Genomic DNA, 23,726 nt, shown 5'->3' on the forward strand with positions numbered 1-23,726 from the left:
CTCTGTTCTCTCCTCAAACATTTTTATTTAGTCCCACGCTGGGGCCAGATTAGAAAAAACACAGTATTAATTTTGCGTCCCGCGGACTAAATAGCATCTTTCCTTTTCCCCTGCAAATACAATGAACAACTGCTAATTCCCTCTTGTGACTGCTGAAGGGGAAGGGCAGCGCCAGGGCTGCGCTCAGAGCTATATTTAGAGGAGCAGGGATCTGACAGCTAAATAGGGTCTCGTTTCTTCGTTTAATTTTTCCTCTGAATCTGCATACCTGCAGCCAGAGCTTCCCTGGGGCTGCAGACGACCTCCGAGACCATCGCATCGCAGCCACCGAGGAAGTCACTGCTGCTTCGGGAATCCCTGAAATCTCCCTTTCTCCTGATCCCCGGTCCCATCAGGCACTTCTGTGATGGGTTCCATGCCGGGGGACTCCAGGACTCACTGGAGATGGCAGGCTCTGCAGAGCGGCTCCGCAAGCCACCTGGGGAAGGAGCAGCCCCCGCCTGGCGCTGCCCCCGGGAGGGGACACCTTCACCAGCAAAAAACTCAAGCGTTTCATGAAACTTCCCGAGCCTCAGCTGTTTGGCTAAATCTGAGCTACCATCTGCATCCGGAGACTCGACAGCTCGACAAGAGACATTGATTTTGAACAGATTACGAGATTAATTATGCCATATTCTTCATGCGTATTTCAGTTCCTTCAGGAGTACGCAGTGTTGAGATTCCCGCTTACCCAGGAGAAAAGCTGCATTAAACGGACAAACGGCTGAGGCACGGGTTGGTACCATGGACTTGTTGCTTCCCTCCCTAGAGAGAACAGGGCGCTTGCTGCCCTTCCCCAGCCTCCTGTCCCCAGCTCAGACCTGAAGCTCCAGGCGAGGAGGCAGCTCCCGAGCTCTGGTCCCCCCGCCTGACACGAGCCTCTGGAAGAACAGCTCGTTATTAGACCTCGTTAAGCTCACCCCTCCCTAGCTCGTATGCTGGCTCGGGAATAGCCTGAGCTCAGGAGACAGAAGATCTTCCCAGAGCTAAATCCATCCTTGAACAGCAAAGATCCTAATGAGGAATGACACCTCCACCGAAGAGCAGTCTGCGGCACAGCATCCACCCAACGGATCCACAGAAATTATTACACGAGGGAAGAGAAAGCAACAACGCGCACAAAACCATTTGATCAAACGGTGGGAAAATTATTTATAACAAGATCAAAGTTTAATCTCTTCAGATGAAATTGTTGGCCAATTCCTGCCACGAGGTATGTGAGGATCATCTGTCTCCATTAACTGTGGCTTGGCAAAGGGATTTCATGCAAATTAATAACGTAACCACGGAGGAAGAGACAAGGACACAACAAGCCAGAGCTGATTTTCCCTAGGCACAGCTAACAACTGAGGAGGGACCAAACCCCTCCGGCCGGCCAGGGGCCCCATCCGCACCGGCAGGCTGGGTGCTGGCTTCCCCTCGCTAAAGAGAAACGTGAAACAAAGTGGAAGGGGACACGTCCAGCGAGAAACTGTGCCACGGACCCGCACAGAAGAGAGAGATGAAATCAATATTTTTTTTGTTCCCAAAGGATAGCCAATATTTGAATTCTCTATTTTAAAGAGGGGTTTTTGCGACGGGCTGAAAATGTTGCTTCTTTTTTGTGATTTGTAAATTCAAACCGCAGCCGGATCACAAAGCAGAGCCCAGGCTGTCACCACACTCGCTGCCACCCGGCTGCGAGCCAGCCCGGCGCTGTGGCAGACACACAGGCCACGGGCTGTTGGGCACAGCCAGCTCCCTGCCTCCCCATGGCACCAACCAAACCCCCCCAAGAGCGCTGCAGGGCGGTCTCCATTTCCCCCTCCCGCCCGTGCCGCCCACCACCCCTGAGCACCACGTCTGTGCCACCACGGCAAACTGAGAGGAGTCAGGGCACCGCCGTCGGGGCGTCGGGCAGGCAAAGCCCGAGGACGGTGCCCACACCACCTCCAGACCCCGTGTCCTCCCGGTGACAAAGCCACGGAACCAGCCGCCGAGCAGACCCACACACCCCAGAGATGACACAGGAGCATAGGATAGTGCAGGCAACCGTCTTCTTGGTGCGACGGGGACTCCAAGGGGAGGTTTAGATTAGATATTAGGAAGAATTACTTTACTGAAAGAGCAGTCAGGCACTGGAACAGCCTGCCCAGGGAGGGGGTTGAGTCACCATCCCTAGAGGTATTTAAGAAACGTCTAGATTTGGCACTTCAGGGCATGCTCTGAAGGGCAGAGATCGTAGGCTGTTGGGATTTTTTTTGTTTGTTTATGGGGTTGGCGGTTTTTTGGGGTTTTGTGTGTGTGTGTGTGTGTATGGTTGGACTCGATGACCTCAAAGGTCCTTTCCAACCATGAAGATTCTATGATTCTATGATTCTAATCAGTCGCACGTGCTACACGGCAGCCATACCTGCAAGGCCGGTGGAGACGTTGACCTCGGCGTACTGCTGCCCCAAGAGCGGGCTGACGCCCGAGACGCCGTTGACAGCCACCACGCGGATGGTGTAGTTGACGTGAGGCAGCAGGTTCACCAGGGTGACGGTCCGGTCCACGAGCCCCGTCTGCTGCGGCAGGAAGCCCACCCCGCTGCCGCACTGCTCGCAGCGGCCCCGCAGAGCCGGCGGGCACCGGCCGCACCACAGGCTGTAGGTCAGGTCGCTGCGGCCACCCGCGTCGGCGGGGGCACTCCACTCCAGGACCAGCGAGGACTGCCGCAGGCTGTAGACCAGGTTCCTCGGGGCAGAGGGCGGACCTGGAAGCAGAGGAGTGTCTGCACAGGCGCGGGACAGCTGGGCACTGCCTGGGGACGAGGGCAAACCTACGGGTCCCCCGGGAGCAGCAGCACAGGCACTAGTGGCCGAGCAAGAGAGCACAATCCCGGGCAGCCACAGCTCGTGGCAGCACAGGGGGACATGGACGCACTGATGCGTGTGGCACAGCGGGGACACCGGACAGAGGATCCCGCCGGAGGGACACATTATACACAGCAAGCCAGGGCTCACACAGAGCGTGAGAAGTAGCCAGTCGGACCTGACACCACCCCAGGGCTCGCTGGCCAAGCAGCCAGGAGCCCCGCTGCCGGTCAGACACCGCCCAGCCACGCTCGCTCTCGGGCAAAGCGGAAGGTTCCTCATCACTGTGCAGGCAGCTCTACAGCATCCATCACTGGAGTAGCCGGGGTCCGATCCAATTAACTAGAGGCCATTTAATTAAAATCTGTGAACTATATTGACTAAATGATTGTGCCCTAGTTTTACCAGGGAGTTTTACCGTCTGTCTCATCAGACAGCAGCCTCGGCCCGCGAGCTCCATGGCGTAGGGACAGCCCCTCATCCCTCCCCACCACGGCAGCACCCTAGCGCAGACTGGGACCCCCAGGGACACGGACACACCCCCCCCAGGCGCAGCTCCATGGGCTTGGGCACCCTGGCAGGGGACAGCCCCGGACAGCCTCCTGGGCACCCACAGGCGCTGCGCTGTGGGACAGATGCAGCATCCGGACCCGTGTTTCCTCGCTTGACAAAGAGATGGCATTTCGGCGAGACATACGTGTGCAGGAGGCAGATGGCGGGTCTGATGGGGACCTGGAGTAGTTCTTCTGGCATGAACAGAACGTGGAGGCTTCCTCATGCGTGAAGCTGTGCTCAGGGCAAGGAGAGCAGAGAGGGAGACGCAGGGAAAGCTTGTAAAATCCAGGAAGACAAGCTGAAAAGACAGAGAGAGGGAGTTATGGGAATAACGCCACAAGGTGAATGGGGGACACGTCTGATGACTGATGACTGACTGTGTTTTCCTCTTTCCCGGGACATCCTTTGCCTGCCACTGCCCAGTAGATACCACCCTCCAAGCTACCTTCCCCGAGCACCGGTGTGATCCTGGCACCAAGAGAGACGTGTCTTTGGTTTGACCCGGCATGGACATTCGGGTGCTGTAGCTCTGCACTGACTCTCTCAAGGGGCTGGAGGAACAGTCAGACATCAGCTGGAGCAACGTGTGAAGGGAGCTGGAGGGTCTGGAGGGACACGGGGGACCAGGTGGCTGCAGAAAGATGCAGGATATGGAAAACACGTGGCTTAGGGTTTAGAGTCAGGTGAGCAGAGCAGAAATGATGTGGGAGCCACAGCAAGAGTCAGCAACAGCCCCCAGAGGGGAGGAATATTGAAAACAGAGAAGCTGTAGACCTCATCAGTCACCAGAGGTTCACATACAGACGCAAGAGCCACACGGCCACGTCACTGCCAGCCACAGCTTTATCACCGCGGATTATACAGAAGTCACAGTGAAGTTAAACAACAGTAGTATAAATTTGCTTTTACAGGCCGCATACAGGCCTCCCTTATCCTTTGGAAAGAACCCTTGATACACAAACAAGTAATTCACATGTCGCTCAAGGATTTGATTGATCTTTACTACAAGCAGCAGGCAGCCCACAGGCAGCACCCCTAGCAGGACACCCAGAGGCTGGTTCTGTACAAAAGACTTACCACTTTACAAAAGCAACAAAAAAGAGGCTGCAAAACTCCACAGAGCTGCTTGCAACAGCTTCAGTTTGACCCTAAAACGTCTGAAAAGGAAGCAGCCTGCAAAGAAACGTGCGTCCGTCATTGCCGTGCACCCCTCCTGCCTGCGCAGTGCTCCCCTGGGCTGGCAGCCCCCCCGCGCGGAGCCGGGACCCCCCCAGGGCCAGCCCCAGGGACAGAGTTTGTCTCAGCTGGTTTTTCGACCCCAACAGAACCACTCGTGTTTTCCTTGGCTTCTTCACCTTCTCGGCGTGGTGCTGCTGTCTGCTGTCCCTTCATCAGGTCCCTGAATATTTAAACTTAATCACTCGTAAAGTTCCTAGATGAACAGCTCCACTAACGCAGTCCCCTCTCTTATCATTTTTAAGGAGTTGGCTGCTGAGACTGTTCCTTTTAAAGCAGATTATTCCAGTGCACTCCGGTTCATTAATTTTTAGCGTGATATAAAACTGGCAGCTACGGCTGTGATCTGAGGACAAAGCGCTAGACGCAGCACAGGCTGGAAAGGACTCTTCCCTGGGATGCCGAAAATGGGTGAACTGTTTAAGGGGAGATTATTTAATTTACCGCAAAGTCTTTAGAAATTGAGCGCCCTGCGGTCACCGGTGGGGAGGGAGCGGCAGCACCGTGGCTGAGGTTTGTGCTCCCAGCGGTCCCTGCCCGCCCCGGCCGCTGGCACACGACACACAGCAGCCCGGCAGAGCTGGGAGCAGCAACACACAGCAGATATTTTTGCTTTTCTTACATTATATATAAAACCTTTCAAGAGCTGCCTAAAAGCCTTGCCTCCTTGCCAGACAAGATCTTGTTCTGTCGTGTCACCCAGCGCAAGCAAAGCCTGCAGAAAGCAGCAGATTGGGCCCCCTCAAGCCCATTTCAGTCATGCCGAAGTAATGGGGAGAGACTTCCTTCTAACTGGAATGGAAATTGCAACTTTCAAACATTACATTTCTATAGAAAAACTGAAGAGTTAAATTGTTAAAATGGAGAATTAAAAAGTCCATACCTTTTCAAAATGAGGGAACCAAAATTAGCAGACTCTTCCTGGGCCCCTCTTGGTTGTGCTTCCTACCTGACCTGGACAAGATAAAGCATCTCCGCACGTGCTGCAGTCAGCCAGACACAAAGGGCAGCCTCATCACCGGTGACCGAGCTGGACATGGGGACCCCGCAGTGGTCACCAGAGAGGCAGGGGTGTTTGTCTGCCCAACCTGCCCGCGATGCTGGCACTGGGCGAGACCATCCACGTCCCAACGTCCCCGTCGCTCTCGCTGGCTGCAAGGGGAGCCCAGGCACCGCCAACAGGCCAAGGTCTGCCGGGCAGCTGGAGCATCCTCTCCTGAGAGGTGCTGCAGGAGGGATTTCTAGGAAACTACGTGTTTCTAGGAAGAATTATTGATGTTTGCTCCTTGATCTTGCAACAGCTGCTGCCAGTATGGGACCAGAGAGCCTGCGGTCCTGTATTCACGGCTCCTGCCTCACAGCCTGCACGCCTCCCGTACCAGATAAAGCTAACCTTTAAAAGCGTGGACTTGACAAACACAACAGAGAAGTAAGATTAAGACGGAGAGCCACAATGCATAATAAATGTCATTCCCTACCTAGGGTGCTAGATAAAACAGGAAAAACTAGCACGTGTTTAAATTACTGTCAAAACTTCCAGCTTCCTCTTTATATTTGAGAAATCAAACCAAAACTAATGTGACCTTCATATAATGGAGACGTGGCTTGCTTTTTCCTTTAGGTAGGCAGCACTGGCCACGACACAGGGCAGAAACATCACCAGCAGGTCGCTGAAGGTCCCAACGCCCCGCAGGCACGGGGCACAGCAGAAGCCTTTGAGCCCATCCTACCGCACCGGAGGCGGCGGCCAGGTTTCAACCACGAAACCCAGCACCGGCATTGAGCGCTTGGAGGTCTCTGCTGAAAGAGCCACCGACAGCGAGCGGAACACGTGCTGCGCCCAGCCCCAAGAGGCAGAGAGCGGGCAGACCCCGCACCCCGCCGTCCCCAAGGGCTGGGGACAAGGTTTGAACTCCCCCAAACGCTCAAGCGCTCCCTCCCGGCCCTGCAGAGCGGTGACCCGAGCGCACGCCCAGAGCCGGGGCTGGTGCCACCACTGAACTGGCCCTTCTCCCAGCAGCTGGAGGACACGGGGACACCTGCACCCCGAGAGCGGAGCTGGGACGGGGGCTCGGGGGCTTCGGTGCCGCACATCGACTGCCGCCTCTGTCCGCGGCAGGTCCGGCTCATTCCTCCCTGCGGGGAGAAGCCCATCTCGTTACGGCATCAAAGCCCGAACGCTGGCGCGAAATTCCTGCTCGCACCCTCTGTCAGGCAGAACGGAAAAATCAATCTTGTTTACAAACTTGATGGGACCTGAGCACCAAACCCAGAGCATTCTGCCGCCATTCCTCAGATGTGAAAGCGAGCCTGACGGTCACAGGAATTTGACATCTCATCGTAGGAAATTGAACATTTTCAATTAGCAGCATCTTTCAGGCTGTTCCTCCCTGTTTTCTAATAGCTAGAAGCAAGTTTACACAGGTGTCTGTCAGAAGGTATGGCAGTTAGTGACAGTACGAAGCGCCGCAATTTGCATTTCCCAGAAACACTGGTACCAGGACCCCGCGTGAGCCCGTCCCCCGCGTCCCCCGGGCACAGCTCAGCCTGGGGGTTACTCGTTCATCTTGTTCCTTGGGTGTCTGCATCTTACACTTGAGAACAAAAGCGCCCCAGCACATGTGATGCATCATGTGTGCACCTCCGTTTCTTTTCTCGGATAAACTCCCACCCTCTCCCACCTCATCCTACAAGTGTTTTTCTTGGTCCCCAGCTGGTTTAGGTGTCCCTGTTATTTCGCAGTGCTCATTTTTGCAGCGGGTATGTGACAGCTCTCAAGAGATCAGGCCATCAATTTATAGAATGAAATTCTCTTTTTTGTACGCTGTCTTCTATCCTATTCCTTGTCCTCTGGTACTACCGCAACTTAATTATTAAATAATAAAATTCAATAATACATTCTCCTAGAGCAAAAGAGAAGCAGCCGGATGGGTCAGACAGATTAATTGCCTCTCTCCAGCTCCATCATCGCTGCCCACACAAGCTACTCCCTGCTCACCAGGCGTGCCGTAGTCATTCCTCTGACAGAGAGAGCACATGTTCCCTCCTTGATATAACACTGTACGCACACACCACCAAACTAGTAGCAGAACAAGCAACATTGATTTGTGCCGCAGCTTGGCAGATTACCCGGCACGAGGCACCCACGGGAAGGGTTTCTCTTACCGACCCATCTGCCGCAGCTCCTCGGACAAGAGCGGATGGCTCTCCCGAGAGCAGAGGGCAGTGTCCTCTCTCACGCCCAGTCTGTGCCACAGGGAGAGCGGGAGCAATTGAGGATGCAGAGTTGAAAAATACATGGTTTCCTACTCATATGGCACGGGACACCTTTCATTTTCCCTCCTTAGCAGTTCAGACATCTCCATCTCCCAGCATCACGAAGCCTACCAACTAGATTTTCCCACCAGGGGCTCGTAGGCGTAACCTCCCTCTCCAGCCAGCCACAGCTCCAAGGATGCTGAAGCTTCTCCTCCGCCAGCAAGGGTCTCAACATCCGCCAAGCCACTGTCAGCTGCACGTCCAAGTTTGGGCTTGAAAAATGGCAGAAGAGATCCTGATCAATCGGCAAAAGGGCATCGGAGTTTGAGCAGCTTTATCTTGTTAATCGATGAACAGTGATTAGAAGTGACTCACTGCGTGCATCAAGCAGGACAACCTGACTGCGGGACACGGGCTGCGCAAGCTCCAGGGTTGAGAGTTGCAGTTCAAGTGAAGCACGGCCAAGATTTTGCATGCAGCAGTAAAATGAAGTTATTAATCACCCGGCAGCATTTACCAGCTGGTCACCAGCCTTTTACGTCAACTGTTGCAGTGATGGGTATCTCGAACAATTAAGTTAACCTTTGTTTTCTTTTTGACATATGGAAACGTTAACCACACTGACAAGCAGGAAACTGGGACAGAGCCAGCGTGTGATTTGCACAAAGTCACACAAGACAAGCAGGACCAAGAAGAGGGCTCGGGTCTCTGGAGGTCCGCCCAGCGCAATGACTGCACAACCAAAGGCAGAAGCTGACCCTTAGGGACTCCCAACTTTCCTCTGCAAAGGCTCTGCATGTTGGCTTGCACACACACACCGAGAAAGAAATGGGCTTTCAACCAAATAAGACCAAAGACTGAGATAATAAGAGAACCAAATAAGACCAAAGAGAGATCCCCTTCTACTCTGCTCTCCTGAGACCCCACCTGGAGTACTGTGTCCAGCTCTGGCGCCCGCAGCGCAAGAAGGACATGGCCCACGAGGAGGGCCACAAAGATGTTCAAAGGGCTGGAGCCCCTCTGCTGTGGGGACAGGCTGAGAGAGCTGGGGGGGTTCAGCCTGGAGAAGAGAAGGCTCCGGGGAGACCTTCCAGCCCCTTCCAGTCCCTAAAGGGGCTCCAGGAAAGCTGGGGAGGGGCTGTTTGCAAGGGCACACAGCGACAGGACGAGGGGCAATGGTTTAAACTAGAGCAGGGCAGGTTCAGATCAGCCATGAGGAAGAAGTTCTGTACACTGAGGGTGGTGAGACACTGGCCCAGGTTGCCCAGAGAGGGGGTGGAGGCCCCATCCCTGGAGACATTCAAGGCCAGGCTGGATGAGGCTCTGAGCAGCCTGATCTAGTTACAGATGTCCCTGCTGACTGCAGGGGGTTGGACGAGATGGCCTTTAGAGGGCCCTTCCAACCCAACACAGTCTGTGATTCTGTGATTGAGACCTACTCCAGCCACCTCTTGGAGAGGCGCAGCTCTTGCTAGAGTTCTCCCATGTTAAGCTCAACGCAAAGCGTCTGTCCATGGCGCATCCCCTCCCCGCAGCTTCACACGCAACCCTGAGAGCAGAGCCCAGCGGCACCGCGCTGCTGGAACCGCGGCGGCAGCAACTCGCCTCCCAGGGTAAAGACGGTCTTCTTTAGAAGAGCAGACAGCCCGGGGGAGCCCGCGAAGGTGCAATGCTGTAACTTGGCAAATTTAAAGGAAATTTCCCCCTCCCTCTGGCACCCGCGGCGGGGACTGCGCGCCTGGGGCCGTGTCGCTGTGGCTGTGCGAGCGTCCGGCTGCTGCGCACAACCTAGGTGCCTCAGCTGCAGAACCTTTTGTAAGTTATGCCCCGGGTTCCAGCAGACAAATGCGAGCATCAGTATAGAAGCATTCACCAACACCAACCCAGACACATCGCAGGGTCCAGTAAAACCAAAAATCCATTTCCTGCAGCTTAACACGTCTCTGCTAATTAAAAAGTGTTCATCATTTCACAGAGAAGGAGGGGCCGAGACCTAAGTAAATACTGAAGCTTAGCATAAAATATTACGAGAAGAAGCACAGATGGAAGATTAAATACCAGGCTGAAATTGCTTCATAACATGGATTTAGGAATAAAGCTACTTAACCCAGACAACTTCACGTTAATGTTAACACAAAAATCAGGCAAACCCCATCAGACATACTTCCTGCACATCTCCACAGCTGGAAAAAACATGCGTGTTTGCACGTGTTCCCGTCCCCCCCTGCCCACTCACGCTGCGCTGTGCCGCGGACAGGGAAGGACTGGCCTGAGGATCCCCCCCAGGGTGCGGTTCAGGAGGACCATTTTAAGGACCATTTTAAGATGCTGCTCCGGGTCTGCGCTTCTCAGCCCACCCACACAAAAGCAGTGACAGACCCCGGCACGGCCTCCTCTCACCTTCGGTCACGGCCCCCCTTCCCCTCCTGGACCTGGATGTGGATATGGACCAACGCAACTCTTGCACCTGGGCCCCCGACCCACACCACGCATGAGAGATACCGCTTCCTAATGCGGATGTTGGGAAAGGGAAAGGGAAGGGGAAAGGGAAGGGGAAAGGGAAGGGGAAAGGGAAGGGGAAAGGGAAGGGGAAAGGGAAGGGGAAAGGGAAGGGGAAAGGGAAGGGGAAAGGGAAGGGGAAAGGGAAGGGGAAAGGGAAGGGGAAAGGGAAGGGGAAAGGGAAGGGGAAAGGGAAGGGGAAAGGGAAGGGGAAAGGGAAGGGGAAAGGGAAGGGGAAAGGGAAGGGGAAGGGGAAGGGGAAGGGGAAGGGGAAGGGGAAGGGGAAGGGGAAGGGGAAGGGGAAGGGGAAGGGGAAGGGAGCTCTGTGCTAGCGTGCCCATACCAGTGCCTGGCAAAGACCACGGCCGTGGGTCGGCTCCTCCACACACGAGCGGGATAAACCCCTCACTGGCTGTGGAGGGCGTTCGCTGTCTCAGCGGCGAGCTCCACGCTTACCCCTCCTTGCTGTCTGGTGTCATTTTCATCATATTGAAGTTTGTTGGTTTGTTTACACCCTCCTCAGCATTTAGTCCTAATGCTTTGGATGGGTTCTGCCTTTCCCCGCCCCCCCCTTACCAAACTGTCTCAGGTCAGCTTGTTGACCCACAAACCTTGCAGATATCTTCGAAGAAAGAAAAAAAAAAAAACCCACGAAGGACACTGCCTGCGTTAGCACTATTGAACTTCTTCGTGTTGCTGAACTCCTGCAGACAGCAGAAGAGCCACGCGCATGCCTGCATGAATCAATAACGCCTGCAGTTTCACTCAAAACGCCTATACAGTCATTTATAATTAACACTACAACTCGGTCGTCTTCCAAAATCAATTCCTTTCCATTTTTTTTCACGAAATTGCATTTGACAAAGTTCATCTGCTTTTAACTTGTGTTAATTTTCTCTGCTGAAGCAGGCATTCATAAAAACGCTATTGAGGAAAGGCAGCAGCTAGGGGAAACACGCCGCCAGCACCCCACGACACAGCCCGCCAGGCAACGGCACACGCCATTTCTCCTGTCTCTGCAAACTCGCCGTTACCATCGGTCGTATAAAATACGCAGTGGTTCTCAACGCATCTCTTGCGGGAGCTATTGCTACCGCTGCCCCCTCCCCGGACCAGGCTGGCACATCCAGCCTCCATCCAACTTAATTCCATTACCAAGTCACCGGTTATTGCATTCCAAACTCTTCACCAACGCTTAAGAGGAGAGGTGCTCGGCAGGAGGGAGAGGGCAGCCGGCCCCCAGGGGAAGGGGAGGATCAGGGGAGCGGGTACCCCAGAAGGACGGCTGTCAGCGAGCGCCTGCAGACAAGGACAAGTTGCCCAAATCCAGACAGGGCACCTTGTGCAAAACACACCGACAGAATAAGGTTTCAGGGGCGTATTGAGCCGGTGAAAGAGCCTTGTCAACAAATGTCCTCGGGAAATAGAGAGGCTCCCGTCCTCCCCTTACATGCTGGGTTTGCAATCTTGCCTTGTCTTATTGCAAAAACTGTAATCAATACCTTGCAGGCGGAGAGCGATGACGCTACAGAGCCCCACTGTGAGGAAGGGAAAGAAATCGTGTCCAATCTCCGCGCCTGTGCAAGAGGGACAGCGTCAGCGCGAGGGAGCGATCAATACTGGCACGGGATCGGGTCTCCAGCTCCTCTTACCTCGGTACCCGGCCTGCCAGCACGGGTATTTCAGGCTGCGCCACTCAAGAGAATTCAAAGGCAGCTTGTCTTCCACAAAGTTTTTTTTTTTTTGGTTTTTTTTTTTAATAAGTGGTTTTCAATAATACTTTTCGGCAGCCTACAGTCCAACACGTTCCCGGCCTCTCTGAAACCTTTAGGACAATGCCACTCTGTAATTTCTGCCCTTGTTAAATAATTTGAAGAGCACTGAAATGAAAACCTATGTCCAGAGGCTAGATCTTTGTGCATCGCCAACAATGAGCTCTTAATAGCTGAAATTAAATTCAGTGATTTAGTCCAGAAGAAAATTAAACACCCAAGGATATTTAGCAAGACAGTCTTGAGATATCTAAAAGAATGCATTTGCTTGAATTCAGCGCTACGGCAGTACTGAACGGAACCTCATCGCTATTTATGCGGGCATGTTCCTCAAGGACACACTAACGTAGGCACATCCCCTGAGCCAACGGCAATTTACTGGTGTCTCTTCCAGTTCCCTGATGCATCTACCAAATGATCCCCCGCGAAGGACTGAGTGACCTGCATCCCACACGCACCCTGCTCCTGCCAAGGGCTTTCTAGCGCACAAACTCCCTTAGCCGTGGGCGAGACACATTTCCCCCTGTGTTTCAGCAGAATAACCAGCACGTCCATCTAGCAGCCAGGTATCTATACCCTTAAGCCTGACAAGAATTCTGCAAACGAATGGTGATGCTTGTAATTTTCTGAGTAGTTTCCTCTAAAATTAAGTGTCAGAGAGTAATTTGTGTCTGGCTCTGCCACAATTTCCATAGCCATAATTATTTCAGACACACTGTAAAACAGCAATATAATATGCAATCCCGAATAATAAATATCTCCAAGCTTGATCATTACTCCAAAAAGAGACTGAAGAGAAAGCATATTTTACATGGGTGTTTCATAAGCGTGACTGATGGAAAGCAGCATCCTCCATACGGCATTACGGCTACCAAGGAGGCTGCTAATGGGCTGACGGATGCACATACTCCAAGTTCATTCAGGACAAAGCTCTCCACGTCCTCAAACCGTCACTTTGCCCAGGTCACAAGGGCGCTCCAGCCACGTTCTGCTAGAACACAAGACCCAGGAGGAGAAAGCTAAACCATAATTCAGAAAGGGAACTGAAGCAGGACAAAGTTCTGTACACTGAGGGTGGTGAGACACTGGCCCAGGTTGCCCAGAGAGGGGGTGGAGGCCCCATCCCTGGAGACATTCAAGGCCAGGCTGGATGAGGCTCTGAGCAACCTGATCTAGTTACAGATGTCCCTGCTGACTGCAGGGGGTTGGACGAGATGGCCTTTAGAGGGCCCTTCCAACCCAACACAGTCTATGATTCTAAGCAGACATTTCCTCAGTGCTTATTCCTTCAGTGACAGGCACAGATTTACCCCTCCAGCCCCCTTTCCCACCCCAGTGCCACCCGGCGCAGCCACGCTGTGCCTGGCTCCTGCCCTGACAAGTGCTGCTAAAACCCGCCGTCAGCACCGGCCCCCGAGCGCAGCGTCTGTCTGCGGGATGCCGATGGCTCCGTCGGTGATGAAAGTAAAACCTGGCGCTTCGTGCAACTTACCGAATCCCAGGAGAAAAAAATAAACTTATTCTGCATAATACTCAAGCATCAGTCAGAAGATAAAATAAACTCCAGAAGCACGTACAGGTTTGTAAGCTAATGTATAAAAGATGAAACAAATCAAAAGCCCCAAGCACTGTACATTTGGATCCATCTTATCTGTATTTAAATGGAAAAGCAGACCTTAGGCTTCAGGAAGTATCTTTGTGCTAAATTACAAAATAGTGTAATTTATTACTCTAAATTTCTCTAACTTTCAGTTGAACTATTTATTTCCCATCTAAGGGCACTGTAGTGACATGATGCCTTGATGGGACACATGCAATGCAGGGGGAAGCATCTTACCAACGCCACCGCCCACTCCTGCCCCAAACGTTTGCTCAGCAAGAGCAAGCCCTGGCCATGCAGAGCACACGGGCACTCGCTCTCCAAAAACATCTTCCCGAAGGAGACAGCCTGCTCGGGAAGTCTCCAGCCTATATGGTCTCCAGATGCTTCGATTCCTCCTCCTCTGCCACCAAGCAAACGAAGCGGCCGGTTCCCAGAAGAACAGGAGGCACTCGGGCTGGGTAAGGCCTTGCTCTTCCCTGTCCTGCCGAGCCGCAGCAGAGCGGCTGACGCGCCAGGCTCCGACAGCCCTTGAGACTTACAAGGACACACGCCTCGCTCACAGCTCGCTGTCATTAAGAGAAAGATGGTGGCAGGAGCTCTCAGGGCCAGGCCACTGCTCTGGGACTTTTTTTTTCTTCTTGTAAAGTCAAAGTCTGCAATTGACTGGCAGAAGGAAAGGCACCGTCAGGGAAGGAGGGACCAGCCCCATCTGGCAGCACGGTGCGGGCAGGAGGATGCTCCAGGCACAGCCCAGGCAGGAGCTGCCAGCGCCCGGAGCCGAGCCTCAGCCTCGGGGATGCGGGAACGCTGCTTGCCTCCCCATGGACGACACAGGGACCGAACGGTTGCGTTTCCCCCTCCCAAGGAAGGGGAGAGACAAGTACCAGTAGCCAAAGGCGCTCATCATGGCAGTCTCAACGGACGAGCGTAAAAGAGGTTCAAGACCAGAGCGCTCCCTCTCCCTGCACTCAGCTTGGGATGCTCGGCAGCAAAAAGGCAAGCACTAAAAGGGGAGGTACAATAGGAGACAAATGGAAAGACTGGTTTTTGAAAAAGCAAGCACTTTCTCTGTTGTAGCACTTCCCTTTGGAAAAATAAAAATCGAGGACTTAATCCAAAACCTCTTTTCTTCCCAGAAAAACTTCCTTTTACATTTGCTCAAAACATTGACCAAGTTTATGTCCAAGTACTGGCTGGTAGCAATGAAGAAACCACTCTCTTTCATAGTATTTACAGCTGCTGTTTCGTCCGCAAACCTACCACCCACAACAGGCAGGATGATCTTCCCAAAGGCTTTGCTTATCTGTTTGCTCCCCTACTACTCAAGAAGCCAAGCGCAGGAAAGATAGTATTGACTTCCCTGAGCTATCTGTAGCACGGCACAATCCGCCGCGTGAGGAGCGTTCTCGCCGCTCGCTGGCGCGAGGACAAGAAGTTATAAGCTTAAGCAACTGCAAAGGCGATTCGTGTTAGACACGAGGAGAGCAAGGCGCTAGTGCAGCCTGCCCGGGCAGGCGACAGAGGCGCCGCTGGAGGGATTTGAGAGTGGCATAACCATCCCAGAGCCGGTCCAGGGAGACCTGCAGCCCCCTGGAGCCCCAGCCACGGCCGGCAGAAGAGAAGGAGCAGCCCGGCCGCTGCCTGGGCACGGGCACAGCTCCGAACGGAATTACAGGGGGGGTGAGGCTGCAAACGGGTCAGGAAAACAGCAACAACGAAGGGCCACAACAGAATCAAAGCTGTGCTGTCACAAATCCTGTCTCCTCATTAACAGCAACAATTATAAGCTGCCATAAAGTGTAATTATACTACACACGGCGTTAGATTCATCGGGCAATTACAGCCATTAATAACACACCCCAGCCTGACGAGCAGAGCGGACTTGCAGTCTGGTGCCCTTCTTTTTTCAGCAGGCCGCTGGCAAACCCCACAGCAGATCAGAGAAGCCATTTCTTGCCTCCTGCAGAGTGTCAAGCATGCGTTACGTCGCGTATCGCTAGCAGTTACCATTAGCAAAGGCTGCTTTCTTCTAATTAGCGCTGACTTGTGCCTTTCATCTTATCCCCACGTTTCGAGAACGGCAGCCGTGCCAGCTCGCCTCATGGAGCCCCTGAAGTCCTCCACGCAGACACCGCCAGGGATGAAGCCACCACAGATGAAGACGGTCCCCCTCGGCCGGAGGAGAACCCCGGTGACAGAGGCACAGGCTCCCGGGAGGCAAGTCGCCTCCAGCCCTCGTAAAGCCCCGTTTCCACCTCAGCAAACAAGCAGAGCGGCGGAGAGGTTCTGTGCAAGAAAAACGTACAGGAATATCCGACCCAGGGCACAAATCTGCCCAGCCGAGCCTCGCAGCTCGCACTGATTTAGCACAAATGTATAGGAAGGGGGTGGGAAAAGGGAAAATCCCACAACAGCAGCACCTTTCCCCTCTCTAGCCTTGAAGTTTTCTTTCATGAGAGCCCAGAAGACCAACACGCTTTAGAGGCAAAGGTACAAAAGAATGAGTTACTTTCTCCCTAAGTGAGACATGGTAAACCTTCCTGTGCCCCGTCCATGGCACGTTGAATCCCACACGCTGCTCAAAAATCCGTTCAGTAATGCAGAAAAGGGGGAACTACTTTGAATCCCCTTTTCAAACTTCACTGTGGACATCAGTGCACCTGGGGGGGAATAACCCCCCACACCAGGACAGGCTGGGGCTGACCTGCTGGAGAGCAACGCTGTGGAAAGAGACCTGGGAGTCCTGGGGGACAATGGGATGCCCATGAGCCAGCAATGTGCCCTTGTGGCCAAGAAGGCCAATGGCATCCTGGGGTGCATCAAGAAGAGCGTGGCCAGCAGGTGGAGAGAGGTCATCCTCCCCCTCTGCTCTGCCCTGGGGAGGCCACAGCTGGAGTGCTGGGTCCAGTGCTGGGCTCCCCGGGTCAAGAAGGACAGGGGACTGCTGGAGAGGGGACAGCAAAGGGCTGCCAAGATGCTGAGGGGACTGGGACATGTCTCTTATGAAGAAAGGCTGAGGGATTTGGGTCTTTTCAGGCTGGAAAAAAGATGACTGAGGGGGGATCTCATCAACGCTTCTAAATACTGAAAGGGGGGGTGTCAGGAGGATGGGGCCAGGCTCTTCTCAGTGGTGCCCGGGGACAGGACAAGGGGTAACGGGCACAAACTCGAACATGGGAAGTTCCACCTCAACACGAGGAGGAACTTCTTTGCTGTGAGGGTGGCAGAGCCCTGGCACAGGCTGCCCAGAGAGGTGGGGGAGTCTCCGTCTCTGGAGACATCCCAACCCCGCCTGGAGGCGTTCCTGTGCCACCTGCTCTGGGTGACCCTGCTCTGGCAGGGGGTGGGACAGATGATCTCCAGAGGTCCCTTCCAACCCCGGCCATTCTGTGATTCCATCATTCTGTGATCAGCGGCTGCTCCTCATGCCCATGGGCTGCCACAAACAGCCACTCACCAATGCAGCTTCTCAGGCGAAGTTTTCCTTCCCTGACAAGCGGCAGTGCTGGCTGCTTGGAAGAGAAATACACGTACGTGCTCTGGGCCATCAAACAGCAGCGCTGGGCTGGGACTGGCCTCAGCACCCGCGCCAGGCTGGGCCCCACGGCCTGGAGGCATCAAACCCATCCTGGCCGCATCCAATTCAAACATCATTTAAAAATCCTGGCAGAGCACTAGAAACGATTTCCTTCCTAAACCTGGCTCCGGCAGCGTCACCCCGCGCAGACAAGGGCTCCGTTCTGCTAATTAGAGCATCACCCACCGGAGGCACATGGTGTGGGAGCCGGGCACGGGGCATCTCCCCACACAACGGCCACCCAGAGCCGGCTCCCGACGCTCGGGAGGGAAATAAATTGAGAAGGAAACTTCACTACAGCACAAATTTACGTTTCTGTCAAAGAAGAGTGGCTGACAGCTATTTTTGGAAGCTGGTCTCCATCATATTAATTCAACGTCTGGTTGAAGTTGTCTCATTTGCAGCAAATCTGGCTGGTAAATATTAACCTTGGGCTTTGTTGAAATTCTCCTTGCAGATATTACAAGGGATTGAATGGAAAAGACGAAGCAGAAAGAGACAACTTTACAGCAAATGTCAGGCAGATCCCCTGCATCACGGATTCATTCGCACAAAAAGCCATTGCAACGCCCCAAATAAATAGTAAGCGGCATGAAGGGGACACAGCTCACGCCTGGTAAAATTAACGGGTAAAAAGACACCAGTGCTGAGAAAACGAAATAGGGATGGACAGGTGATCATCCACAGGGCAACGGGACTTCTCACCCGCCTGCTGTGCATCTGCTGGAAATGGGTTTTAAGATCAGAGTAAGCGCAGACCAGCATCTGGCTATAGATATATACGACACAAGAAACACAGCCTAAATGTATTTACAGTGACAGAACCTCTCCTCTTATTTGAGAGTAGATGTTAAACAGATTGCTAGAGCTGCCGGTTCCGCCCTTAGAGATGGCTGCGTCTCAACGACCGCTGAAATGATTCATCAGAAACGTACAAGCCCCTGGAAGCCGTCAGCCGCGCTGGGCTCCTTCGGAGAAGCGGTGCGATGGAGAGGGACGGACAGGGAAAAGGCTCAGGCTTTCTCACAGCGGTAATTAGCGGTGCCGTAAATCCTATTAGTCTTTTTTTCGTCTCTCCTAATTTCAGTGTGAGGATACAAACATTCTCTCAGCGGCCAGGATGATTTCAGCACTTAAATCGCGGTTACGGGGATGCTAGCTTTGTGATGGAGTTCCAACAGCTTCATCAGTTCAGCGGGAAATAAAGCTCGTCCTTCCTGCAGAGAAGACCCACGTCTCCCGGCCATGTGCCAGCAAGTCCTCAGAAAAGATGGAAGGATAAGGGAGAGGAGCAGGAGCTGGGCAGCAGCACCCGGGACAGCCTGGAAAGCTGCTGGCCAGCCCGGCACAGGACGGGGGGTCGGCCCCTGGGCCGTCCCTGCTCCCCAAAGCTCCTTCAACCAACGCAGGGTCCAGCCTCCCACGACCTCGAGAGCTTCAACAGCGACCGCGGCCAAGGAGTTTCGCGGCCAAGGAGGACCCAGCGGACTCGCACCCGCTGAGCCCTCCAAAGCCACCGCGGCGGAGCCAGGTTCGCTGCGCCATCACCTGCCCGTTTCAACATCTCCAAACTCCCACCGTATTTACCTGCCTCCAGCCCAAGGGCTTTTGTCCTTGTTGAAGAATTTCTGCAGCCCTGGATGCTTTCATCAGAAATCTTTTAAAGTTACTCACTTAGTGCTATGCTAATGCGGGGCTCTAAAAAGAAAAAACCCAAAAACTTTCAACCCTTAAAAACTATTTTCTGATATTTGACCAGACATCAGACGCTGCTCCTCAGAGAGTGACTAATGACCTGCTTTCTGTGAGAGGGGGGAAAAACTTAATTATGTCCATTAAATTACTTCAAATATTTTTCCTCCGAGAATATGAATTATTTAAACTCAACACAGAGAAACCTGAAACATTAGCAAAAGCCTTCTGGGACTCGCTATGTAAATTCCCGCTCCAAACAGATGGGGAAAGCATGGCGAGCTGCCACGCAGCCACTGAAGCAGTGAACAGCACTGAGATTTCAATCCGATAGTTTTAATAAGGTCTTCCTAAGGAGGGCACCAAGTGAATAGGCACTACCCGGAGCGCCGGGAAAGGCTTCCCACATGTCGGAGGAAGGCGGCACAGTGGGCACAACCGAGATCTGAAAAGACTCACGCACTCCGCGAGGAGGAGTGCGGCATCCCGTATCCCGCACTCTCAGGGCTGATCCCATGCCTGGCCCTCGCCTGCCTTTGAAAGTGAGATCGGAGTGGTCACAGCGCCAGGTTCATCAGAGGGACACCTGCTAAGGTAGAGGTTATATCCATTTTTACAGCTATCATTAAACGTAACCTTGTGAGCCGTAAAGTCACCGAATTATTAAGTTGTGTCTGAAGCACGACAATGGGGATATTAGTGTTCTAGAGTAATTTTATAGTTACAGATAAAGCCGTAGGAAATGCCTGATGGTATTCAGAGCTTTGGCACTTCCACCCAGCCAAGACCATGCTGCAGAGCGGCTACCAGCAACGCGCCCCATTTTCCCAATTGCCACCCTTCAAAATAAGGCTGTAGCTGGGGAGCTGCAATCAACTGAAAAATAATGTTGCTGACAAAAGGCAATTCCACTCGTCTGAGCTGTGCCCAGGCACCAGGCAGGCTGGAGCAGTCTGGCAGCAACGCGGACTGACACAGACAAAAGCTGCCAGAGGACACCGACGGCCACCGTTACCTCTGCATCCCCCGTCCTTCTCCTCGAAGCCGGGACCACACGCGCACTTCCCTATGGGGACCAGCCACTCGCCCTCCGCGCTGCAGTGCATCCGGGGGGGGTTATCCACATCCACTTCGGCATGAGCCACGCAAGTGCCCTTAACTTCCACCAAAGTCGCGAAGGCTGTCTCCGCCACCGTGTCGGGAAACACGGCCAGGTTCTGCACGGTGGCCAGGCACTTCTTGTAATAGACCCGCACAGAGACCAGCGCCACGCAGGCGCCCACGTCCTGGAAGCCCAGGTGGAAGCCTCTCTTGCTCAGGTGCCCAATCTCCCTCAGCTCCGTGTTCAGCTTCATCTTACGCTCACCCAGGTCCCCCTGCGTGAAGCTCTCATCCGCAGCAATGGTGTCGATCTTGGTGTGCTTGCTCTCATGAACGCTGCGGCCCAGGTCGGAGTCAGACTCGACGTAGTACAGGTTGAAAGTCTCCTTGCAGGTGCCCATCACGCCGGGGATGCTGTTGCAGTCCCGCAGGGTGAACTTCAGCTCGATGAAGATCCTCTGGCCATCGCGCCTGGCAATCCAGCCCGTCTGCAGCCAGTTGTTCTGGTTTGGCTCCATGACGTTGCAGACCTGGTACGTGCGTATCGGCTTGTAGTTCTCATCCACCCCGCTGATTTCTTCCCACTGGGGAAAGAACACAAAGGGCTGTTACGGCTCCAGAGCTGCCATGAGCAAGAACCAGCCACCCCAGCAGAAACACACCGCCCGGTATGAATATCACCACCACAAGCCTCCCCACCTACAGGCCATTATATTATAGGCACTAGAAGTCCTCAGCCCACCAAAACCACCAGCTGTAGGAACACAGCGGTGCTGCTGCACCACCTCACACCTGAGCTCTCTGCAGAGGCGCGAACAGGGAGACGCAACCAGAGAGAGGGCACCAGCATCAGACCTTCTAAACCGAAGTTGAATATGAAACTGGACACAGCATCTGTCGAGCGGCCAGAGCCTTTATCTCCCACACATGCCGCGGATTTTCTGTCCCTGGGAAGGTGCGTCTGCTCAGCATTACCACCCAGCGTAATGCCAGACGGGGCCGGGCTACCCAGAGAAGTGAAAGATGGCCAAGGAGATGTGATGCCAGTCACACCATCACACAAGGACGAGTATCTTTGTGAACAACAGCAGCAGCTTCTCTGTCAGGAGGAGTTTCAGCTAGAACAGGACAAATCCTCTGACTGCAAGTGAAACGGTATTTCCCCAAAGTTACCAGCAGAGATTCTGATTAGTGAAACGATGATTCAACCCTCACAGCCTTAAGGATGACCTGGCAACTTCCCGAAGCAATTCTTTCTGGGGGGAAACGCACGCAAGACTGCCAAATGTACCCAAAACAGAGTTTCTTCTGCAGACTAACAGCTGGGCAACACAGATGATTCCAGGAGCTATCGCTGTCCCCTCTGGATGGTTTGTTTCCATCCTGGAAAACGAACGCAAAGCAGCAAGGAACACAACTCTGAGTTTCCCAGCACACTCTCCTGAAGACGGCTATGGAATGATCCCGGCAGCAAAGCAAGGACCTGATCAGAAAAACCCTGCACGATGCGGAGTTCCCTACAATCCCACGCCAGCCGCAGCCTCTTCCAAGAGCTGAGCTGACCCCCAGGAGCTCGCGCTGGCGTGCACACTACAATACACAGGCTTCACTGGCTGGTGTTCATTTGCTCATTGCAGGAGTGTAGAATTCGTTTGGAGGAGCGGTTCCCCAGCGGTTGTACCGCTCACGTAACCGATACTTCACTTCTCGCCCGGCTCCCCGGTGCTGATCAACACCACAGCTCGCACCAAGTTGCCCACCCCCGTCTCGGGGAGACCCCCAGGCTGCCGGCCCCCTCCGCCAGCTCCATGTGGGGACTTTAAATGCTGCTGAGCGCCAAAGGGCAGCGCACAGGGACAGTCTCACCGCCACACTCACCCCGTTTGACGGGTGCGAGGTCCAGCCCAGCTCCGCTTGCGATTCCTTCGAGTCCAGCAGGACAACTGCAGGGAAGACAACACGTTAGAAAGCAAACTCACTGACACAGGCGACGCCGGTAAACATCCCCCCGGCCACTCCGCTGGGAAGCTCAGTGCCATGCGCCCTTCCCAGACACCCACCAGCCCCAGCAGTGGGTCAGGTCCCAGAGCGCGGGGGGCAGCTCCCACCCCAGCGACACCAGCCATCGCCCGAGCACCCAGCAGGACTCAACGCTGCAGGGCTGGAGGCTGCGCACCCAGAGCTGGCCTCGCAGTTAGGCGATTAGCACCCTGACCCAACGAGGGTGATGTCCCAGGGAAGGCTGCAGCCCTTCCCAAGGGATCCTGCAGGACAATCCGCCTGACATCACCAGCCAACGCTGCAGCTGTACCATGCCCGGAGCCCGTGCGTCGCCTGGAACTGAGAGGTACCAGCGGCTGCTTTGAAACAAGAATTTCCTTGAAAGCCCACATCCTTTTTCCACAAACCAGCCAATTCTCTGCGCGACAGGAAGAGGCATTTCCCCCAAATTCACAGTTTCACGATCCTCCCGCAGCCAGCGAACGGGGGCCATCCCCGACGGGCGGGCGGTGCCTCCTCTCGCGTTCCCCGCACCAGGTACCGCCGGCGAAGGCGCATCCCCGGCCGCTCCCTTCGCAAGCGAGCTGGGGGATAACCCCGGGGGGGGGTCACCCCTCCCGGCAGCGCAGCCCCGGCGCACACAGACACCCCCCGCGGCTGCCCCCAGAGCCGCCGCAGCCGGGCCGGGCTCCCGCCGCTCCGCTCCCGGTACCGGCAGCGCTGCGCGGGCAGCGGGCGCCGCAGCGGCTCGTTCCTCCCGGCGCCACTGGCGATGGCGGGGACCGGGACCCCCCGGGCTGACCCGCTCGCTCCGTTCCGCTCCTCAGCGGGTCCCCGCGCCCCGGAGAGCCGCGGCACAGCCACCCCGCGGGGGCTGGAGGCGACACCGGTGGGAGGAAAGGGACGCGCACCCGGACCCGCCGAGCCGCGCCGGTCTCTCCCGGCACCGCGACGCGCAGCCCGACCCGCCGCGGGCGACCACCGCCGGAGCCACCGCGGCGGGGACGCGGCGCGGCCCGTCCCGCCCCGTCTCACCCTGCTCGGCGGCGGCGCGGGGCAGGAGCAGCAGCAGCGGCGGCAGCAACAGCAGCGGCAGCGCTCGGGGGAAGCCGCCGCCGCCGCGCGCCGTCGCCATGGCGCCGCCGACTCCGCGCGCCCCGCGCCGCCGCCGCGCGCCGGCCGCCGGGCCCCGCCCCAGCCCCGCGCCGCCAACCGCCGCCGCCGGGGCGGGGCCGCGGGGCCGCTCGGCCAATCCGCGGGGGCCGCCGGGGCGCGCGGCGAGAAGGGGCGGGGCCAGGGGCGGGCGCGGGGGCGCCGTTCACTCTGAAGCCTAAGGATGGCAGCGGCAGTTCGTCTGCCACCAGCTGAGTCTCGTTGCACGATCGGCGGGGCAGGCTCGGGCTGGAACAGACTGAGCACAGCGGGGCTGAGCTTTGGGCTGCCGAGGGCAAGGGCTGCCCCCCCCCATGCAAGCCAAAGGACTGCTGTGGCATGGACAGCCCCTGCTGGTGCTGAGACACCGCGGCCTTGTGGTCACAGCCCTAATTAACAGTGCTGTG

At 55.2% G+C, this 23,726-nt stretch overlaps 1 protein-coding gene across 3 annotated transcripts in view; it reads right to left on the minus strand.

The window, feature by feature from the left end:
* Positions 1-23,318, minus strand: part of EPHA10 (EPH receptor A10) — a 43,146-nt gene extending 19,828 nt beyond the window's left edge. For all 3 annotated transcript variants that reach the window (XR_012584223.1, XM_074563042.1, XM_074563043.1), the window contains exons 1-5: positions 23,203-23,318; positions 22,045-22,109; positions 20,081-20,750; positions 3,571-3,726; positions 2,432-2,773 (exon numbers count right to left, since the gene is read on the minus strand). Coding sequence is in view for 2 of the 3 variants with exons in the window: in XM_074563042.1 (XP_074419143.1) it covers positions 2,432-2,773; positions 3,571-3,726; positions 20,081-20,750; positions 22,045-22,109; positions 23,203-23,302 (1,333 nt within the window). In the remaining variant the exon portion in view is untranslated. The remainder of the gene's footprint in view (positions 1-2,431; positions 2,774-3,570; positions 3,727-20,080; positions 20,751-22,044; positions 22,110-23,202) is intronic.
* Between the last annotated feature and the right edge of the window lie 408 nt (positions 23,319-23,726).

Source organism: Larus michahellis, chromosome 19 (assembly GCF_964199755.1).
Source record: "Larus michahellis chromosome 19, bLarMic1.1, whole genome shotgun sequence".
NCBI lineage: Eukaryota > Metazoa > Chordata > Aves > Charadriiformes > Laridae > Larus > Larus michahellis.